We start from the raw sequence: 20672 nt of genomic DNA, 5'->3' as shown, positions 1-20672 counted from the left end.
CCCGCCCCCCCCGCCCTTCCGCTCTCTCTCAATCAATGAATTTTTTAAAAAGGACTTTCCTTTTAAAAAATCAGTATAAAGTAGAAACACTTTTTCTCGCTGAATTGTATGATCTCCTTAGGGCCGTCTCTTCTACGCCTGTGACGCACCCAGAGCGGACAGGTGTAACTTCTTTAAGTGGCTTGAAGAGGTGGCCCCGGGACACGTCACACAGGAGGACTCTCCGCCCGCCCTGGTGTTAAGTGATGTGAAGAGCATTGGCTTGTACCTGAGAAGCCAGAACGTCCCCGTCTACGAGGAATGCCAGCTCTCGGTGAGGTGAGTGCTGATCACACAGTGTCCTGATCAGTCAGAAGGCAGGCGCCGAAGTCCTGGGAGAGGCCGGGGAGATCCGGGCCCTGGAAGCTCACCTGGGTGTGTCCTGCTGAGAGGGGAGCAGGTCCCTAAAGCCGTGTGGGCCCCTCTCTGCACCAAGCAGTGTCAGCACTGCCAGGCAGCTGCAGGAACGCCATTTTCTCATCATTTTTATGCACAATCCCAATCCCAAGGGCAACCCCACCGAAGTGCCACAGGCACGGCTTTGGTGAGGGCAGGGTCATGGTGGTGGCTGCCACAGCCCGGACTGCAGGTAACAAGCGCTGCGTTTGGAAACACGTTTCGTAGCAGTAGGACTGCCCAGAAGGGAGCTGTACTGAGCACGTGCATGAGAACTTAAAGCACAGCGTGCACTGGGAGCTCCCAGGTGCCGGCACTCAGCTGAGCACTGTGCGTGTCTATTCAGCCACCGTATCACCTCTAAGAGGTGGAGATCAGGGCCCAACTTGTTATCCCCTTTACAGTTACAGCAGCTCCTTCGGTGCTGAGATACTGTTTCTATCTCAGTCTCTTAAAACAGTGATAATTCCGTGAGGGCTGCTGGTTCCTTCCTTTGACGCGGTATGTTTTTATTTTGTGTGTGTGTGAAAGCATGAGCACACACATCCTGGTCCTTACCTGCTGTATTTTAAAAACAGTTGTGCCTTCAGACTTGCAGCTATGAAATAAGTTAGTCCTGGGGGTGTCACGTACAGCATGGTGACGATGGTTAGCAATACTGTATATAGTCTGTTTAAAAGTTGCTAAGGATAAATCTTAAAAGTTCTCATCACAAGAAAAAAATTTGTAACTACGTATGTTAACTAGACTTACCGTAGTTGTCATTTCACTGTCTATTAGAATTACTGCGATGTACACCTGAAGCTAATATAAAGTATGTGCCAATTATATTTCAATTAACAAAAAATTTGTACCTTAATATTCAAATTCATTTTTGTTTTTTACTCATTTTGCAGAAAAGGATTTGATTTTCAAAGAAAACAGTATGGCAAACTAAAGAAGTTTACGACCGTGCACCCTGAATTGTATCCTGAGCCTAAAAGCAAACTGTATCTCAAGCTGAGTCGGAAGGAAAGTTCTTCGGCTTATAGCAAAGGTAGGTTGGCGTGATCGGTCGATGCCTCAGGCTCTGTGAACTCGCTCTGTATTTATCTTTCAAATGTTGTTACTTTTACTTAACTGACCAAGAACCTTTACTTTCCCACAGAGCAGCGGGGGTGACTGTGGAAGGGACCGAAGTCCCGTTTCCTTTCACGAGCAGGACTAGGACGCGTAGCGCAGTCCCTGCCTCAGTGAGCCACCTCGGCTGTCCGGGGGCATATCCCCCCGCCCCCGACACACACACAGTTTGCTCACCTGAATCCCAACCTACGGCTCCTCAAAATGTCTCTAAGCGCACGTAGCCGCGTAATTAGATGTTGTACATTCTGGTTTAACAGAAATATTTATATGCACTGAAATATAAAACCAATTTTTGGTTGTGTTGCTACATTTAAACAATGTATGTTGCCTAAATAATTGGAATATAACTCAGAAATCCAAAATTGTCCTGGAAAACTAAAACAGTCAAAAAGTACAAATATTTAAAACTATAATAAAAATTAATATTTAGTTGTATAATTTATTATCTGTATACTCATAATAAACATTACTATCTTAATCTTAGTTTTGCTCACAATTTTTAGCAAAGATGATCTATTTTAAAAAGCTACAATTTCCTCTTATTCCATTATTATTTTAAATGTATCTCAACATTTATTTTCAAGGCAAAGAAACACAGACCTAATTCGCTTCATGATAAGTACAAATGAGGAAATCTGAGAATTATAACACATGCCCTTGACCGGAATCGAACCTGGGACCTTTCAGTCCGCAAGCCGACGCTCTATCCACTGAGCCAAACCGGTTTCGGCATAACCTCATAATTCTTTTATAAAGGGAACAGTCTGGGCATATTTTTAAAAATCAATTTATGTAACCAATGCTACTCCCAATGAATTTAATGAAAAGGGCAATGGAAAAAATCAATTTATGAAGTTGGCTTATGGGAAAGTTATGTAACCCTAACTTGAACAAACTTAAAAAGGAAACAGACAACAACAGGCCTGCCTGGCCAGGTGGCTCAGTTGGTTGAGCGTCGACCCATGCACTGCCTCGCTTCCAAGTCAGGGCACCCGCCCAGGTTGCGGGTTCGATCCCCAGTGCCCAGTGGGTTGTGTGCAGAAGGCAAAACCGATAGGTGTTTCTCTCTCACATTGATGTTTCTCTCTCCTCCCTCTCTGAAATTAATTAAGTATATATATTTTTAAGACATGAGTAGCTTTAAAGAGTAAAATATTTCTATCCTCAAAAGAGATTTATTCTTTTGAAAATAATTTTTCAAAAGAAAAATTTATACGAGTTTAAATCATGGGCTGGTTAAAAAACAAACAAAGGCAGAACAAGAATTCTTCGATGGAAAAGCTCAGTCATCACGTGGCTTTTCCCTGGGAACAGCGCGTCCGGATGCCGTCCCTCGCGCCTCCTGCCGGTCCCAGGAGGCAGAGCGGCTGCGTCTGTTCTGAGTGCCCGGGCCTCTCTGCTCTGGGTGACTGGCGCTTGGGTTGAGGTTCCTTCCCCTGAAAACCTGGGCTTTGCTTTCGGAGCCTGTTCTCCGGTTTCTTCTCGAGCTTTTAGATCGTGTGAGTGGACAGGCTCTGAGCCAACTCCCTCGCCTCTTCGCTGGCTTGTTTGGTCATTTCTTATACCTGACGGGTTTCAAGTGTGTCTCCTTCAGGGAACACTTTTTAGGGGGATTTTTGTTCCAAAACAGAAAACTGGCAACTGCTTTCCTTTCTCATGTCTGTCTGCCGTTCCCAGTGAAGACATTGTCACCACGGTCACTGTCCTCAGACAGGGAGGCCCGTTGGCCTTTCCTCTGCTGTCACCAGCACCCTCCCCTCCCGGCCCTCCTCCGTCTCTGTCACCCACGTGAGCTGTCGGACTCCTCTTTGTGTGATGCCACTCTTCCCTTTCTGGGTCAGCGGTGCCTTCTGGGCTTTAGAGGGAACTCGGAGTCCTGCCCAAGGCTTAGGTGGGGGGTTCGGAACGGCCACGGCTTCGGGTCCAGGCTCCATCGTGGCTGTTTTTCTTTTGAATGATTTCCTGGTTTCTGTGCCGGTATCTTGGCTCCCGGAGTCACTTCGTGCTGCGCCTTCATGGCATCATCACTGAACCTGAAGTGCAGGGTGAGGCCCGGTGTGCCTGCACGTATTGGGAAACGTTGTGTTTTTAGTTCTGGGAAATGGATCTCCATTATTTCTGCAGGTAATTTCCCTCTTGTTTTTATTTATTTCACTAGGACTTTTATTATTCAGATGTCAGCACTTCTGAATGTCATCTCTAAATCGCTTCACATTTCTCTTATATTGTCTGGGTTTTCTGTCTTCCTTCTAAATTGCTTATTTTCTAACGTATCCATTCTCTATGTATCCCATTGATTATTACTTTAACTGCCACATTGTCCCAAACGAACACTGTTCACGTCCTCTTCAGTGTTTCTTGCTCCATTTGCACTGCTGCTCCCCGTACTTCTCCCCTCTTTCCCAGGCTCACCACCTTCTTTGTCCATCTGTCCGGTGCCTCCTTTCTGAAGGGCTCTGAGGCCCAGTGTTTTCTATGCAAGTCTTTGTGTCCCGTCAGTGGGTCATTGTTTTGGCCTGAGACCCGCTTCCCCTGGGGTTTCAGCTGTTCTCTGGCAGCATCGGGGGAGGCTGGCCGGGCTCGGTGCTCCCGTGGCTCAGGGAGTCGGCTCCGTCCCCGGCCTCCGTGATGGCCCCTGTCTGTGGATAATTTACTTAACGTCTCTGTTCAGAGAACAATTGTGATAATACCTACCTGACACTTGCAATGTCTGTTGGCCCAGAATGTAACGTAGCTATTGTGTCTTCCTAACAACAAACCGCCGTCGATCGAGACCTGCGATGACTGACTGCTCCCTGGTCATGGTGCCCAGGACTCATGCCCGTGGCCACCCTGCTCACTCAGAGCCTCCTGGTCCCGGCCCTTGGAGTCGCCCTGAGCCTCTGTGTTGAGGGTCACATGCCCAGTTTCAGTCTCAGGAGTGATGCCCCACCCCTTCCTGCACCCACAGCCAGGGCTTCCTGTGGCTGCCAAGCTTGGGGGTTTCCTGAAGTCCCCCGAGAAAATTCTGTCTTTTCTTTTTCCACCCAGAATTCCTGTCATCTGCAGGGATTAGTAGTTCCCAGGCTTCGTAGATCTTACCATTCCATCAGAACCTCCCTTCTCGGAAGGGGTGGCCTCCGCGCGGCCCTGTTCTGTACGGTCAGGGCAGTGGGTCGAGGAGAACAGAGCGGGAGCACACTGCTGCCAGCTGTCGTGAGTTAGGCATCTTCCTGCAAATTGTGGCAAATGTTGAAGAAAGTAAACATTAGCAAATGGGAATAAGTTGTTTAGATGTGTTACCTCAATTGGTAAACGCTTTTAAATAAATTAGGTATAAAATATCCTGTGCTGTAGCTCAGCTTTTTCTAAATAGTTTCCTACACATATTTACTAGAATGATAGTTCTCGGGCCATCGGTACGAGTGAAGGTAGAGCGAAGGAGGCCAGGGGCTGGACAGGCTTGGAAAGCGCCGGCTGAGCAGTCCCAGCCCAGGACTGCGAGCCCTGCGTGTGCTGCTGTGCGTCGGCCGTCTCCCCTGAGGCCGGTGAGGCTCGTCTGGGCCGGTTAGCTGTACAGGTTGTTTGGAGTCGGGTTATAGATAATGCAGATGAGCCGTTAGCATTTGATCCTAAAATACACGGACAGTTTTATGTAATGAGCTTTGACAGAGTCCGGGCTTTTGTTCAGAATGTGGGTTTTGATCGGAGATCCGTTCATCGTCCTCGTATGAACCATCCCCACAGGGCGCCGCCCGCGAACGTGCCGTCTGACCCGTCACCTGGGCAAGGACGCGGGCACCTCGGAGAGTCTGAGTGGAGAGCGATTTACATTTGTTCGCTCTCTTTTCTCATGCTTTACACTGAGCTCCTCTGTACTTGAGTCAGAAGCAGTTTTTGTGTTTTGGGTCCCTTTCTTTAGCAAATCCTTTAAATTAAGTTTTCTAAATTGTTCCCTTAGGTTTTTCTTAAACAGTTTTTTTCTTCATATTCATAATGGTTGAAATAATACATGATTAAGTTATGTGATTATAACAACAGATACAACTGGTATAAATAAGTTTTAGAACAAAAGCAGTTTAAAAAAAGACAAATACAGTTGACTCTTTTTTAACTTTCTTTAAAAAATATGTTTTTATTGATTTAGAGTAGAGAGCAAGGAAAAAAAACATGGATGTGAGAGAGAAACATTCATCGGTTGCCTCCCGTGCGCACGCCGATGGGGATCGAACCCGCCACCTGGGTGTGTGCCCTGACCAGGAATGGAATAGGTGCCCTTTCAGGGCACAGGGTGACGCTCAGCCACCTGAGCCACGGCCAGGGCTACCGTCGACTCTGCAGGCATCCACTCTGCTGGTGGCAGACATTGTGCTCAGGTGGCGTGCGGGGTCCTGCTGGCCTCGGGCCGCAGTGTGCGCTGGGGAGGGGGGGGCAGGCTCTATATGGAGAAGGCACACTGTTCCTCTGCGCAGCCTCAGGCCAGCGGGGGTCTGGGGAGGGACTGCCTTCCGTCCATGGACTGCCAGCCTTTTCTGACATGGGCACCACTGTACGGCAGAACATCTCTCTAGACCAGCGATGTTCAACCCGTGTGCCGCAAGAATGTTCAAACATGCAGTTCCTGCCTGTTGAGTCAGGGGCCCTGACCTCTCCCTCAGATTGTCAGATAAAAATTGACAACAGCCAACCAACAGTAGCCATCCAGTGTGAATGATTTAAAATTGTAACCTATTTTTTTGTGTGAGATCAGCAAAAAATATATTTTGTGTGTGCCACATAGAATCTTAGTAACTAGTTTTTGTGTGCCATGAGATGAAGAAGGTTGGAAATCGCTGCTCTAGACTTATAGTCTACCTGGGGAAAGTCTGATGTAGCTGTAAGGCTGTTCTAGAAGAGATGAGTTAGATGTTGTCTGCTTTATTTACACTTTTTTATAATGATAAAATAACTTTAAAACCATGGAAGTAATCTAGTTAAAAACATGGAGATGTTCAGGTCCTCATTTGGGTGGAATCTTGCAGATGACAATAACCAGTTTTGTTTTTTGAGAAATAATGTAGGACTAGGCACCTAGGAAATCCGAGTAGCTCTGGATTGAGCATAGTCCCGAGCCCTCGCCATGTCTGTTTTCAGACGACCTGTGGGTGGTCTCCAAAACCCTGGACTTCGAGCTGGACACCTTCATCGCCTGCAGCGCCTTCTTCGGGCCGTCGTCCGCCAACGAGGTGGAGCTGCTCCCTCTGAAAGGCTACTTCCCCTCCCGGTGGCCCACGGACAGTGAGTATCGCCAGGCCGCCTGTTATCAGTGAGAGGACAGCGTGAGGCGCGCTGCGAGCAGGAGTGCCGGCTTGTGTGGGTTCTTCGATGAAAGCCGAGAAAAAGCACCCACTTCTCCCTGGGCTGTGTCCCTGGAAACGTGTGTGCCAGCTGGCAATGGGAATGTTTCTGCAGTTCAATCCCAGAGGGCTGTCGACCCACAACATCCTGGCCCTCACTTCGGTGCTTTGTTGGGGTGGAATTTACACACATGTACCTGATTTCTAAATAGGAATTTTGTCACATAATTTCTGTATTAAGTCCTATTCTCGTGGTTCACTGAGTTCCCTTGGTTTCTCACGCTAGTAGGGCACGTGGTAAACACATCATTTACTTTCACAACGAGAAGTTCTCAGATTTGCAGGGATTTGAGAGCAGCTGAGCGGAGGGTGTTTCATGTGGAGGGAGGTTGTCCTCGGCCTGGGAAGCTCCTGGTGAGGCCGGGCCGCCAGCCTCCTTCACTGAAGGGCCAGTGCCACTCGTTCGTGAACCCGGGCGCCTCCCGCTCGGCAGCTCTGGGATAATTTCCGATGTCCGGGATTCGGCCCTAACTAATTAAAGACACAACATTGAATGACTCATTCAAGTGTTTCATACACGTTTTAGCGTGTGTGTGTGTGAATCCTCACCCGAGGATGTTTTTTCCATTGATTTATAGAGAGAGTGCAAGGGGGGGGACAGAAAGTGAGAGAGAAACATCAGCGTGAGGGACACATGGATTGGTTGCCGCCCGCACCCACCCCACGGGGGCGGGATGGAACCTGCAGCCCAGGCACGTGCCCTTGACCGGGAAGGGAACCCAAGACGCTCTGGCGCGCAGGCCGACACTCAGCACTCAGCTGCCGGCCAGGCCAACTCCCTGTTTTCTGTGGGAACTGAGTAGACAGCTGGAGTCCGGTTGTCTAGTGGAGTGAACACTGGTCACTTCAGAGTCCTCAGCAATATCAGTGTCCAATCTCCTGCTTCCCATATAGTTCTGTGAAGTAACTGAAGAGATGCCACAAAGTGCTCAGAAATGACACAGATGCTGCAGGTACAGGGCGGGTGCTGACTGGTGGCTGCGCATGTCACCCACGTGACTCCACAGTGTCTGTCCGTCTGTCCACGCCCCTCCGGGCACAGGCACGGACCCACACACAGTGTGCCTGTGCAGACGGCAGGACGGAGGCGCGGGTGCCGAGGGCTTGCTGCAGCCTGGGGCTGGTCCAGCGCCGGCTCTGAGCTGCGTGGACACTCCCTAAGGTGCTCACGGTCTTGGTCGTGGGCACTGACGCTCCTCTCCACGCCCTCTCCGCAGCGGTCGTCCACGCGCTGTGGGTCTGCAATGCCAGCACGGAGCTGACCACCCTGAAAAACATGCAGGAGCACTTCAACCCCGCGACCCTGCCTCTGACGCAGCACCTGTTGGCCATGTAAGTCCTTCCCCTGCGGGCGGGCCGGGGATACCCAGCAAAAGTACATCCCATTTTGCAGCAAAATTGTAACTGTCTTTCAGAGACTAGGAGATGGAAGGGGGAAGAGAAGGAGGGAAACATCAATGATGAGAGAGAAACATGGATCGGCTGCCTCCTGCACGCCCTACACTGGGGATGAGCCCACAGCCCGGGCCTGTGCCCTGACCCGGAATCGACTCAGCCACTGAGCTACACCAGCCGGGCCAAACTTTTAAGTACAGTGGGGCCTTGACTTACAAGTTTAATTCGTTCTGAGACCGAGCTCGTTAAGGAGCTGTTAACTCAAATTACTCTATCAACTCAATGCAAAAAATCGGCCGAGAGACAGCTGGTATCTCAAAAAACTCGTTAGTTGGGACACTCATAAGTCCCCACTGTAATTATTTTACAGTTTGAATCCAGTATGTATATTGCTACTAGATTTATTTTTGACATAATCTTTATCTCATTTTTAATTTCCCAAGTACTATAACTCCTTTAAAAAAATTGGAAGTGATATTTTATTAAATTAAAATGACAAAACTAGTTTCAAATTGGGAATGTTATGGTCTGTTTGGTTTCATTCTTTTTACCACAATGAAGTCTTGGGTTAAAAAAAGTCTATGTACTTTCAATATGTTATTTTTCTACTTGGAAATGAACTCAGTCTTTATATACTAAAGCCAACTTATCTCTGACAGTTTTACTTGACGTAGAGGCTCTAGTAATTTCCTGAGCCAGTTTGCATAGTAAGGCCTGGGCTCTGTGTCCAACACCACTTAGTAGCTGGGTACTTATGGGAGAAACATTTAATATTTTTGTGTCTCTGTTTGGGTAGATTAGCTGCTTCCTAGTGTTGTGAAAATCCCAATAAAGATGATGTGCAGGACTCAGCACAGTGTCTGCACGTAGTAGGTGTTCAACAAATGTTAGTTCTTTTCTCACTGGTGCTCACAAAAGGACATTCTCTGAGGTGCTCGTAAGTGAAGGTTAAGTTATAAACAGGTCGACTCCCCTGTTTCAGAAGCCCCTCATTTTTCTGTGATTGTATTGCTCCTTTCACTAGGCCTTCGTCAGCTACAGTTAGTAAGAGTGTGGATAGGAGAAAATTCGTCCCGCCCGCCTTCTCCAGTGCCCACACGCACTGTGAGCTGCCCGGCCCCGGAGCAGCCCTGCAGTTGGCCAGAGCCTTCATCCAGGCCCACCGGCTGAACGAGGACCAGGCTTCCGCTCTCACCCAGATAGCGCGCATGGTGGCGTCGCGCGGGCCTGCTGAGGAGGGGAAGGGGCTGCCCCCCTGCCCCCTCCCCATCACCATCGTCCACGGTGAGGGTCGGGGGAGGGTGCCAGGCAACACCTGGTTGTGGGGAACCCCCTGCAACCCAGCACCTGGCCAGCACCTGGTTGCATACGAGTCTCTGTGACTTGGTCTGCTCCTCGGCCCCTTCTAGTCAGTGCGATGCCAGGAGGACTCAGATGTTGGGACCCACTTTAGAGGCTGTGAGAGCAGCATGGGCACCAGTGGCCTGTGCCCATCACTGGCGTATTCGGGTTTGACCCAGCATCGGCCCAGAGCCGTCAGCGATGCCAGCGTGCGGCTGTCATGGTGGGCGTCAGTTTTGATGAGCAAAGCCGTTGTGAACTGTCAGCTCACTCCCCATCCTCCCAGCAGCTGTCCCAAACCTTCCTCCTTCCTGGCCATGCGGGCCCCGCCCCCGCCCTTAACCCCTTCCCTCTCAGACTGCACCCCGAAGTGATCGACTTCCTGTCCCGTTCTGAAGGTTTGTCACGTTCACCCTGTTAACCAAGGTGACCCCTGGGGTTCACCCTAAGGGAGTCTTTCTCTCGGATGAAGTGACTTTCTCGAAACCCTCCTTCCTGTGCATCCCGCCCCATCAGGCGAGTCGCTGGGATGTGTGGTTTCTGTCTCTATGGCGATTCCCACCAGGTCACGTGCACCCCTCCATCCAAGCCTCCACCTCCTCCACGTTCTAGGGGTGAGCCGGGCCCTGGAGCTGGAATCCTGGACTCCGCCCCAGCTCCGTCACGTCTTAGCGCTGCGACTGGGCAGGTTACTCCCCTCGCAGCTTTGCCTCCTACTCCACACGGGCCAGTACGAGCCTCTGCCTCATGGGATGGAGGATTGACCTGCTGACTGAGGTAAAGGCGTGGCCCGTCCTGGCATGTGGGAGGCGCCTGGTAAAGAGGGCATGTCATTGCCATGGTCGCCTCACGCTGCTCGAATCGGTTCACCGTGAGTTTCACCCTCTGTCAACCCATGGTCGTCGGCACCAATTCAGCGCCGACAGGAATCCCCACTTTGGGGTGCGGCGGAGAAGGAGACTTTCTTCGGGGAAAACAGCTCAATGGCTATACAGATCGGCTGTGAGGACAGTGACCCTGAGGCAGCCCTGGGCCAGGCCCTCGGGAGCGGCTGCTCTGCTCCCTGAGGCATCGTCTGGTTCGGCTCAGCCAGGGCCACTGGTCAGCGCTGGGTGGAAAGGGAAAGGGGCTCCCAGAGCCAGAGGGGAAGTGACTTCCTGGACAGAACCCCCACCCCTGGCCCCTGATTGATTCGTTCTTATGCAAATGAGGACTCCAAGTCCTCAAAGTGTGATTGGTCCAAGAGGCACTGTCCTGATGGGTCAGGGTAGAGCCACACTGGTTGATCAGAGCTGCTCAGCTCTGATTGGATGGGGAGAGCCTCAGTCCTATTGGTTGAAATGGACGCCAGGAAGAACTTCCTGAGGGCTGGCGCAGATGCAGGGCCAGGCAGGCAGGCGGGCAGTGCAGGCAGGCAGTGCAGGCAGGCGGTCCCGGGCGGCTGCTCCCCGAAGGGCAGGTTGCATGCGAGGCCCCTGTAGAAATGGCTGCCAGGCTCTTTTCTTTCTTTCTTTTCATTTTCTGAGCCAGTTGGCCGCCAGGAGCACTTCTTAGTAGCTGTTTTCTTTCTCAGGATTCACACTTCATAGTTCCGCTCAACTAGTTTTACCAAAACACTCTGAGTAAGTCAGTTTCCTGCTTAAGATCCGTCAGGGACTTGCCCGTCTCCAGGACAAAATTCATTTCCCCGACAGCGAGCAGAGCTCTGGGACTTGCCCTCGCCTCCCTCTCAGCCTCGCCTCCGGCCTGCGAGCTTCTCCAGCCTCTGCTGGAGGGACCTTGTCTTCCTCTGGTCACCTTCGTTCCGCTTGTTTGTCGGAAGCGTTCCCACCTCCACCCGATCCGAGCGGGGCTCCTTCTCGGACGCAGTCCCAGCGTCCTCACCACGTTCACTGTTCACTGACTGTATTGGGGCAACGGGAACAGCACGACAGTCCCGGGTGCACGGGTGGTAACGCCGTCTGTGCAGAGGCCAGTGTCCTCCCCTCACACCATCTGACCCCTTCGGCCACTTCCCCCCACGTGTCCTGTTCTTACTGTGCCTTCCCTGCTGCCTTCCTAAACCGCTAAGACAGCGGTTCTCAACCTGTGGGTCGCGACCCCTTTGGGGGTCGAACGACCCTTTCACAGGGGTCGCCTAAGACCATCAGAAAACACATATAATTACATATTGTTTTTGTGATTGATCACTGTGCTTTCATTATGTTCAATTTGTAACAATGAAAATAAATCCTGCATATCAGATATTTACATGACGATTCATAACAGTAGCAACATTACAGTTATGAAGTAGCAACGAAAATAATGTTATGGTTGGGGGTCAGCACAACATGAGGAACTGTATTCAAGGGCCGCGGCGTTAGGAAGGCTGAGAACCACTGCTCTAAGAGGTCTTGGTTGTTCATCTATTTATCCTGGTGCTGAGCACATCCTGGGCGCTCTGCTCATGGTCTTGTAATGACTTAGTTAAATGAAGGAGAGGGAGATGGTGACATTGTTTCTTGTGCTTTCAGAAATGTACTGATGATGCCGCCCTTGTTTTTCCCTTCCTTCCAAACTAGGAGTTTTTGGAGCAGGAAAGAGCTACTTGCTGGCGGTGGTGATTCTGTTTCTGGTGCAGCTGTTTGAAAAAGGCGAGGCTCCCGCAGCGGGACGTGCACGGCCGTGGAAAGTGCTGGTTTCTTCGTCCACTAACGTGGCTGTGGACAGAGTCCTCCTCGGGTGGGTGTGACACGTGAGCGTCAGGAGCTGGTGGTGCAGGTCCTGGCTCGTGGTTCACTGAGGTCCCTTGTTGAGAGGGGCCATCTTCTTGGGCCCAGGTGTGAGGCCTCTGTCTCTGACTCGAGCCATATCCATGAGACAGTAACCGGCTACCTTCCTCGCTTGTAAGTCGTAGGAGATCAGATTTCAAACCTGACAGCCTTGGCACAAGGACAGGATATCCACTTATGTGGAAACGAGCACAGCAGGAGGCACATGCCTGAGAGGTGGGCTCGGGGCCCTGCCCTCCCTCACCCCAGGCAGGCCTTGGCTCAGGGTCGTGCCAGCCGCCCGCACCCTGACTGAGGAGCTGGGGCCTCCCTCCAGGACAGAGAGCCTGCCCACTGCTTGTCATGTCGTAAACTCGTGGGTCCCCACGCTCCTGTTCCTCCGACAGCCCAGACTGCTGCCTGTGCGGGCTCCCTCGGGACACCCCTGCCCCTCCATAGGACTCGGGGCCCCGCGGGAACCAGCGCAGACGTGATGCCGGTTTGGGCTCCCTTGGGACACCCCTGCCCCTCCATAGGACTCGAGGCCCCGCGGGAACCAGCGCAGACTCGATGCCTGTGCGGGCTCCGGTGCCGGGAGTGAAAGCCCTCCGCTCCGGGTCTGTGACCGGAGGAGCTGCAGTGCAGGTGTGTGAGCTGACGGTGCAGAGCTGAGCAGCTCGAGTTACGCCTCTGGTCCCGAGAGAGGCTCTGAGGAAGCAGGAGCAGGGCCTGTGCTGCAGGTGCTCGGGGTTGTTTACGGTTCCACTGAAACCAAACAAGAGACCACGTGAGGGTCACCAGCGTTTAATGATCTGAATGTCAGCATCAATAAAAAGTTCGATTAGGAGAAGTAATTCCTATGTATAAATGTAGACTTAAAAACTTAACTTTATGGTAAAAATGTACAGCCTGTACAGATAATGTATTTCCTTACAGATGTTTTATACATACACTCATTTTGTTTTCCAGACTTGGTATGATCAGTATGTATTTGTGTCTTGCTTTTAAATCTTAGAAAACGTACTTTTGATGGGTCTGCTACATGCAGTGACTTGCTTAGATCATCCTTTAAGCAATAGTCAGTTCACCAAGTGTCCCCATTATAAGTAACGTGGTGGCCTGGACCCTCAGACGTAAGTCTTTGTCTCCGATTCTGATTTTCTCTGAGGGAAACGTCCTCGGCCTGGAACCACAGGCAGGAATAAACTGCGAGCCTGCCCTTCACGAAGGCTCTCTGAGTCACGGTCATGAGCTCCCTGCGTGAGAGTGTATGTTAAAGGCTCTAGCAAATGCCTTCTATTATAACTCTCAGCCACATTGCATTTACATTGAATGTAAGCATTTCACATTGAATTACAAAACCAAAAGATGCTGTTACACAAAAGTAATGTTATTAACGTAAATATTACGTGGAACTGTCTTGTGCTGTTTTGTTTAAAGGCTCCTCAGTCTTGGATTTGACAAGTTTGTCAGAGTTGGGAGCGTTAGGAAGATCGCCAAGCCGGTCTTACCTTACAGGTAAGAAATCGTGATTCCAGAGCCAGAGAGTACTCTCAGAACACAGCAGCCTTACAGACCTCCTCCCTCAGGTGTTTTCTGAGGAAGAATAGAGAAAGCTTTGTCTTTTTCCTGGTTAACTTAGGAAGTCTGTTTTTAACTTTTTTGTAATGTTTTGGAAATGGAGCGAAGAAGGTATTTTATGTCGTTCTTTCTTAGCTTGCACGCTGGCTCAGAAAATGCCAGTGAGCAACTGAAAGAACTCCAGGCGCTGATGAACGAAGACCTGACTCCCATGGAAAGAGTCTACGTGAGGAGAGGCATCGAGCAGCATAAACTGGGGACCAACAGGACCCTCCTGGGGCAGGTGAGGGACCCGCTGGGGCAGGTGAGGGACCCGCTGGGGCAGGGGAGGGACCCGCTGGGGCAGGTGAGGGACCCGCTGGGGCAGGTGAGGGACCCGCTGGGGCAGGGGAGGGACCCGCTGGGGCAGGTGAGGGACCCGCTGGGGCAGGTGAGGGACCCGCTGGGGCAGGGGAGGGACCCGCTGGGGCAGGTGAGGGACCCGCTGGGGCAGGTGAGGGACCCGCTGGGGCAGGGGAGGGACCCGCTGGGGCAGGTGAGGGACCCGCTGGGGCAGGTGAGGGACCCGCTGGGGCAGGGGAGGGACCCGCTGGGGCAGGTGAGGGACCCGCTGGGGCAGGTGAGGGACCCGCTGGGGCAGGGGAGGGACCCGCTGGGGCAGGTGAGGGACCCGCTGGGGCAGGTGAGGGACCCGCTGGGGCAGGGGAGGGACCCGCTGGGGCAGGTGAGGGACCCGCTGGGGCAGGTGAGGGACCCGCTGGGGCAGGGGAGGGACCCGCTGGGGCAGGTGAGGGACCCGCTGGGGCAGGTGAGGGACCCGCTGGGGCAGGGGAGGGACCCGCTGGGGCAGGTGAGGGACCCGCTGGGGCAGGTGAGGGACCCGCTGGGGCAGGGGAGGGACCCGCTGGGGCGGGGAGGGACCTGCTGGGAGGGGGAGGGACCTGCTGGGCGGGGAGGGACCAGCCTGACCCTGGTCTGAGTTTACAGAAACCTCAGGTTCCTCTTACTCCCGCTGATGGAGGCCAGTGACCACATCCAATTAGAAAATGTGTTGATTTCCTCTTCGTTATATTTAGACCCAGAGATTAAATACCGGCTCTGATCAGGCTTTTTGCCTGGGGAATAATGGCATTCTGGTGGAATATCTAAGTCTGTGAGGTTGACATAAACTCACGACCAGCAGTGCTCGGGCCATACTGCTGTGGGCATGAGTCAGCGGCTTTTCCTTGGCGCGTCAAGTTGGGCGTGTGCTTGAGGTGAGCGGTCCGTTCGCCCGCGTGCCCAGGGCATCCGTTTACTCAGCCTCAGCGAGAGGATAAAACGTGCGTGTGACCCCTGACATCTAAGATCCTGGCACCGTGGCTTCCTGTGGGTGTCCGAGTGAGCCTTCACTGCAGTCGGCTGGCTTCGGTCGCTGTGCCCGTGGCTCCCACTTCTCGGGGGACAGTGGCAACTGGACACAGTGGCCTGTGGGCTCTGATCGCAGGGCTCCCGCCTTCAGTGCTGATCCCACCTGCAGGCTCTTGTTTTCTAAGTAGCTGACGACTCTCACATCCCTGTGCCCAGGTCCGCGTGGTGGGCGCCACCTGCGCGGCCTGCCCGTTCCCCTGCATGGCCGGCCTGCGGTTCCCCGTGGTGGTGCTGGACGAGAGCAGCCAGATGACCGAGCCCGCCTCCCTCCTCCCCATCGCGAGGTAACTGCAGGGCACGGCTCGTCACTCCTCCCAGGCTCCGGTGGAACCTTGGCAATTCCAGTGCTAGACTGACGTTTTCAAGAACGGGGGGGGGCTTGGGGGGCTCATGTGCCAGCGCTTTGTTCGGGGGCATGTAGACCCCCGGAGGACCCCTAGCTCCCTCGGCTGCTCACTGTGGAAGGTGCCTCTCGCCGCCATCTGGGAACCCGGCTCTAGGCTCTGCTTCAGTTGCCTCCTCATCTCACTCCCATGTTTAGTTTCTGAAGATAGTTTTTAGATGATGGAAGGATATCAAGTAGATAAAAATAAATAAAAAATGACAATTTGTCTTAAAATGTAGAAGATGAAATACTCTAAACTGTCTCAGCCACTGAAGCAGTGTGCTTTTAAAGCATCTCTCGCTCACGAATCCCGAGGTGGCGGGAAGAGGCCAGGACTTGGACTTGGCAGCCTGTCCCCAAGTGAGGGGGGCGTCGGTCCCAGTTGTCACCATTGGCCAGGATTGGCAGGTTCCTGCATCACCATTGGCTGGGATGAGTTAGGTTCCTGCATCCCGATTGGCTGGGATGGGCAGGTTCCTGCATCACCATTGGCTGGGATGGGCAGGTTTCTGCATCACGATGGCTGGGATGAGTTAGGTTCCTGCATCCCGATTGGTTGGGATGGGCAGGTTCCTGCATCACAATTGGCTGGGATGGGCAGGTTCCTGCATCACGATTGGCTGGGATGAGTTAGGTTCCTGCATCCCGGGCTCTCACTGTTACACTGGACTGTCCTGAGCAGAGGAGGATGAGTCAGTCTCCCCACCCAGGAGCCAGGGCAGAGGAGCGCTAAGGCCGTGCACAGAGGGCGGAGGAGCCACACTGGATACTAACACATCACCCATGTGCTTTCTTACGTCCTCGCCACAGCCACGCCAGGCATGGTCACGTCCGGGTCGCTGATGAGTGCCGACGCTCAGATTAGATAACCTGCCGTGTGCATACATAGGGGGTCATAGAGCTGAGATGTGAATGTAGGTTTTGAAATAGGGGTTCCCAGACCGGTTCCTACATGGTGCGGGGTTCCCCACCCCTCCAGCAAGCCGTTCTCCCACACCAGCTGGGGGACAAACCCCCCCCTCAGTTCTGACACGCTCATCCGCGGGCAGCGTCAGAGCCACAGGGGAGGGCTGTCCTGCAAGACCCCCTTCCGACGCCAGGGCAAGGCCTGGGCTGCTGACCAACTGGGTGCAGACGGAGGTTCCCGCGACCCTCCCATTCAGTGCCCGTCCCAGGCCTGGGCTGGTACCTGGTCTTCTGACCGACTGGCCATAACCAGAGGTTCCCTTCATCTCCTTGGGTTCCACTAACTTGCCAGAGCATTTGCAGACTCAGAGGAACATGTTTCCTGACCCCAGTTCACTGTGAGAGGCCGGCACTAGGAACAGCCAGAGGCATTGGTGCCAGGACAAGGTGTGGGGGAGGGCAGGAGCTTCCAAGCCCTCTCTCCCCACTCCTCACACCTCCACGCGCTCACCACCCCCCAGCCCTGAACCCTCGTGTTTCCATGGAGGTTTGTCACCTGCACGTGACTGATGAGCTCGCTGACCACTGGGGACCCAGTCAACTCCCTGGGGGTGGGCGGCGGGGTGGGGACTAGAAGCTCCATCCCTCCAACCCCAGTTCCCCTGGCAACCAGCCCCGCCTCAGGTGCTCGGCTAAGGTCCCTTAGACACAACCGAGGACCTTGATCCCTGTCACCACTTGGGAAACTCCCAGGGTTTCCAGGGCGTGAGCAGGAATTGTGGGCGGGACCAAATATGTGTGACAGACAGACGGGTCATCTGAGTGACCACAGACATGGTTCTGATACCTTACAGACTGCAGGTTTCTGTTTGGAAAGACATTAAGCCCGAGCCTACTTCCTTGCAGGAGTTTAAACCAAATTATTCCCAAGGAAAGCTCCTAAGTCTACAGTTACAGGTTCTAAAATCACTGTTTCCCAAAGCGCGTTCCGTGAAATGCTGACTCTGTGCAGAGGAGGGGACACTAAGAAGGGCTTATGTGGAAAAATAAAGTTATATCGAGGGTCTGTCCACTCATAGCCTCGGGGCCTTTGAATACACTCACTGGCACCGTTCCGTGAAATGCTGACTCTGTGCAGAGGAGGGGACACTAAGAAGGGCTTATGTGGAAAAATAAAGTTATATCGAGGGTCTCTCCACTCAGCCTCGGGGCCTTTGAATACACTCACGTGAAGCCTTGTTCCTTGGAGCGGCGTGGTCCTCGGGTTCTTTGAAATGCATTTTAGAAAACAGTCAGTGTATGTCAGCGCTTCCTGTCACTCCGTCTAACTTCTGGATCTGTGTTTAGGTTTGAGTGTGAGAAGCTGGTTCTCGTTGGGGATCCCAAGCAGCTTCCCCCCACAATCCAGGGATCGGATGCGGCTCATGGAAACGGGTTGGAGCAAACTCTGTTCGATCGACTCTGCTTAATGGTAGGCACTGCGGCCAGACTCAGGATGACCACGTCCCGGACCACACGGCGTGGCTGATGGGAAATGGCACTATTAGGAGACCGAGCCCTGCCCTAAAGGAACTGTGATTGGACTTGTTTAGAAAGCACTCACCTCGCCCACCTCTGAACCAGGAGGTCACAGTTCCATTCCCCGTCAGGGCACAGGCCAGGGTTTCAGGCTTAATCCCCAGTGGGGGGCGTGCAGGAGGCAGCCGATCCATGATTCTCTCTTATCATGGATGCTTCTATCTCTCCCTCTCCCTTCCTCTCTGAAATCAATAAAAATATATTTAACAATAAAGAAATAAAAATAAAGAGAGCACTCATCTTAAAGATAAGTAGAACCCCATGATTTAAGTGTTCCTTTATAAAATGAGCCTTTTTCCTGTGTATTTAGTAGGAAGAAAGTATAAAGCTTTTGTTCTAAAATAAAAATAAACACCTGTGATCTATTATCCATGCCCCGTTTTAGAGCTCTACTTCACATTAAAAATGTAGAAAGTTAATCATTAATCTGTTTGTAACTGCGGTGATGTTCACGTAACAGAATTAGCCTCCTCAACCTAAGTGGCCGTCACTACACTCCAGTCCTGTCTGGTCCCAAACACGTTCCCGCCTCCCGCCTCCCTCCTGCCCGGCCCCCACGTCTGCTCTGTCTGTGGACACACTCACCACCCTCACACCATCAGCTTCAACAATACACGGGTGCCTCCTGGGTCTGGCTTCTTCCGCTCAGCACGTCCTTGAGGCCCCTCCACATTGTCGCACGTGTCCGTACTGTTCAGTGATGGTCGCCCTTATCCAAGGGGTACGCCCAGACCCCAGGGAGGCCTGCAGCTGCGACAGGAGCCCTACGTACACTGTTTGTTCCTGCACACGCACGCGCTTTATGGCTCCTCTGGCATCTTCAGGTGGCCAGCATCTTGTGCGTTGGGGCCGTGGTTAGGAAAACGGGGTGATGTGAACACAAGCCCCGTGACACTGACAGCCCATCGGGTACCAGGCTGACTGACTGGTGGGTGGGCGGGCGGTGTCTGCAATGGGACCCGGTGGGCGAAGGGATGGGTCATGGCGAGCGGGGAGGTCCAGGTGAAGGTTTCCTCACCCTGCTTGTTAGATCATGAGTTAAGGTTTGACAGTTTTATAATTTATGATTTTGTGGTGTGGTGGTCATTTACCAGGAGAATAGTTTTAGTAATTAAACAATTTACTATTGTGTTTCTAATTCATGTAGTCAGAGCACAATATGGCAATACTTCCAACTTTTAAAATACCTTTTTTTCCCTGAAGAAAAAAGTGCTGTTTCAAGTTCTTTTCCTCATTTAAACTTCTTAGGGTCACAAGCCAGTTCTGCTGAGAACCCAGTACCGCTGTCACCCGGCCATCGCCGCTGTGGCCAACGACCTGTTTTACGGAGGCGGCCTGAGGAATGGCGTCTCGGAGGCCGAGAGGGGCCCGCTGCTCGCCTGGCTGCCCACCCTGTGCTTCTACAACGTCCCGGGGCAGGAGCAGGCGAGTGCCGTCCGGCGGGGCCAGCACGGCCCGTCCTGTTCTCTGTGGTGTGGTGGTGCGATGTTCTCGTCTTCCTCGCCTTTCTGGGAAATGTAATTTTGGGTCTGTTTTTCGTTCCAGATGGAAGGAGGTAACAGCTTTCATAATGATGCGGAAGCCGCTTTCACCCTGATGCTGATTCGATCTCTGGTTGCAGGTGGAATCCCAGGCACCATGATCGGGGTGATAACGCTGTACAAGTCCCAGCTGGGCAAGGTTTGTGTCCCACCGCGTACAAATGCTATCATTTCCTATCACAGCGCTTGATGTTATATTTGTAAGGGTTTGACTGGGTGCTTTAAAACCTTTTGGGACCATAATTAATGCATTCAGAAAGAAGCATTCTGAGTTTTGTCTGTCTGGCTTTTTTTCTGTATAATTAAATGTAAACCTAACAGGGTTTAATGAAATTCCGTTTACAGCTGTTGGGGCAAAAATGCAAATAAACAAATTAGAGGGAAGGAAATGTGGTGTGTGCTTTGTGTTTTGGGACAGATGGGATTGGATCTCTGTTTCCCAAACTGTTCTCTCATTATTACCTTTTATCAGTAAATAAAAATAGACACCAGATATTCATGTACATGTAAGTCCATTACTTATAACATTTTTGTTAATTTTTAACTTTTTAGTACTTTTCATTATTAGTTTATCAACCCTAAATTAGCATATTCAAATGAGCTTCCGCAATAGATGAACCATTATTCATTGTTTCACGATGGATGTTGTCATCTAGTTGCGCACGTGCTGTAGAACCAGGCAGAGCCGTGCGCGTCACAGAAGACAGTGGCCTTTCCACTCTGGTGAAGACGCGCTGGGAGGGCTCGGCCGCGTCCCTGCGGTCCCTGCATGCGTGACCCGTCTCTCCCCACAGCTGTGCCACCTGCTCGGGGCCGTGGACCTGGACCGCCCGCAGCTTGCGGCCGTGCAGGT

At 52.2% G+C, this 20672-nt stretch overlaps 1 protein-coding gene across 1 annotated transcript in view; it reads left to right on the top strand.

The window, feature by feature from the left end:
- Nucleotides 1-20672, top strand: part of ZGRF1 (zinc finger, GRF-type containing 1) — a 55045-nt gene that overhangs the window by 32667 nt on the left and 1706 nt on the right. Inside the window, exons 17-29 of the mRNA XM_014533066.1 lie at nt 122-318; nt 1332-1471; nt 6670-6813; nt 8150-8264; nt 9352-9611; nt 12230-12389; nt 13859-13936; nt 14135-14282; nt 15566-15693; nt 18048-18171; nt 19527-19703; nt 19824-19958; nt 20614-20670. Coding sequence (XP_014388552.1) covers nt 122-318; nt 1332-1471; nt 6670-6813; nt 8150-8264; nt 9352-9611; nt 12230-12389; nt 13859-13936; nt 14135-14282; nt 15566-15693; nt 18048-18171; nt 19527-19703; nt 19824-19958; nt 20614-20670 — 1863 coding nt within the window. The remainder of the gene's footprint in view (nt 1-121; nt 319-1331; nt 1472-6669; nt 6814-8149; nt 8265-9351; nt 9612-12229; nt 12390-13858; nt 13937-14134; nt 14283-15565; nt 15694-18047; nt 18172-19526; nt 19704-19823; nt 19959-20613; nt 20671-20672) is intronic.

This window comes from Myotis brandtii, unplaced genomic scaffold, assembly GCF_000412655.1.
Source record: "Myotis brandtii unplaced genomic scaffold, ASM41265v1 scaffold932, whole genome shotgun sequence".
Classification (NCBI taxonomy): Eukaryota; Metazoa; Chordata; class Mammalia; order Chiroptera; family Vespertilionidae; genus Myotis; species Myotis brandtii.
The sequence above is the reverse complement of the archived record's forward strand: the minus strand, read 5'-3'. Positions and strand labels throughout refer to the sequence as shown.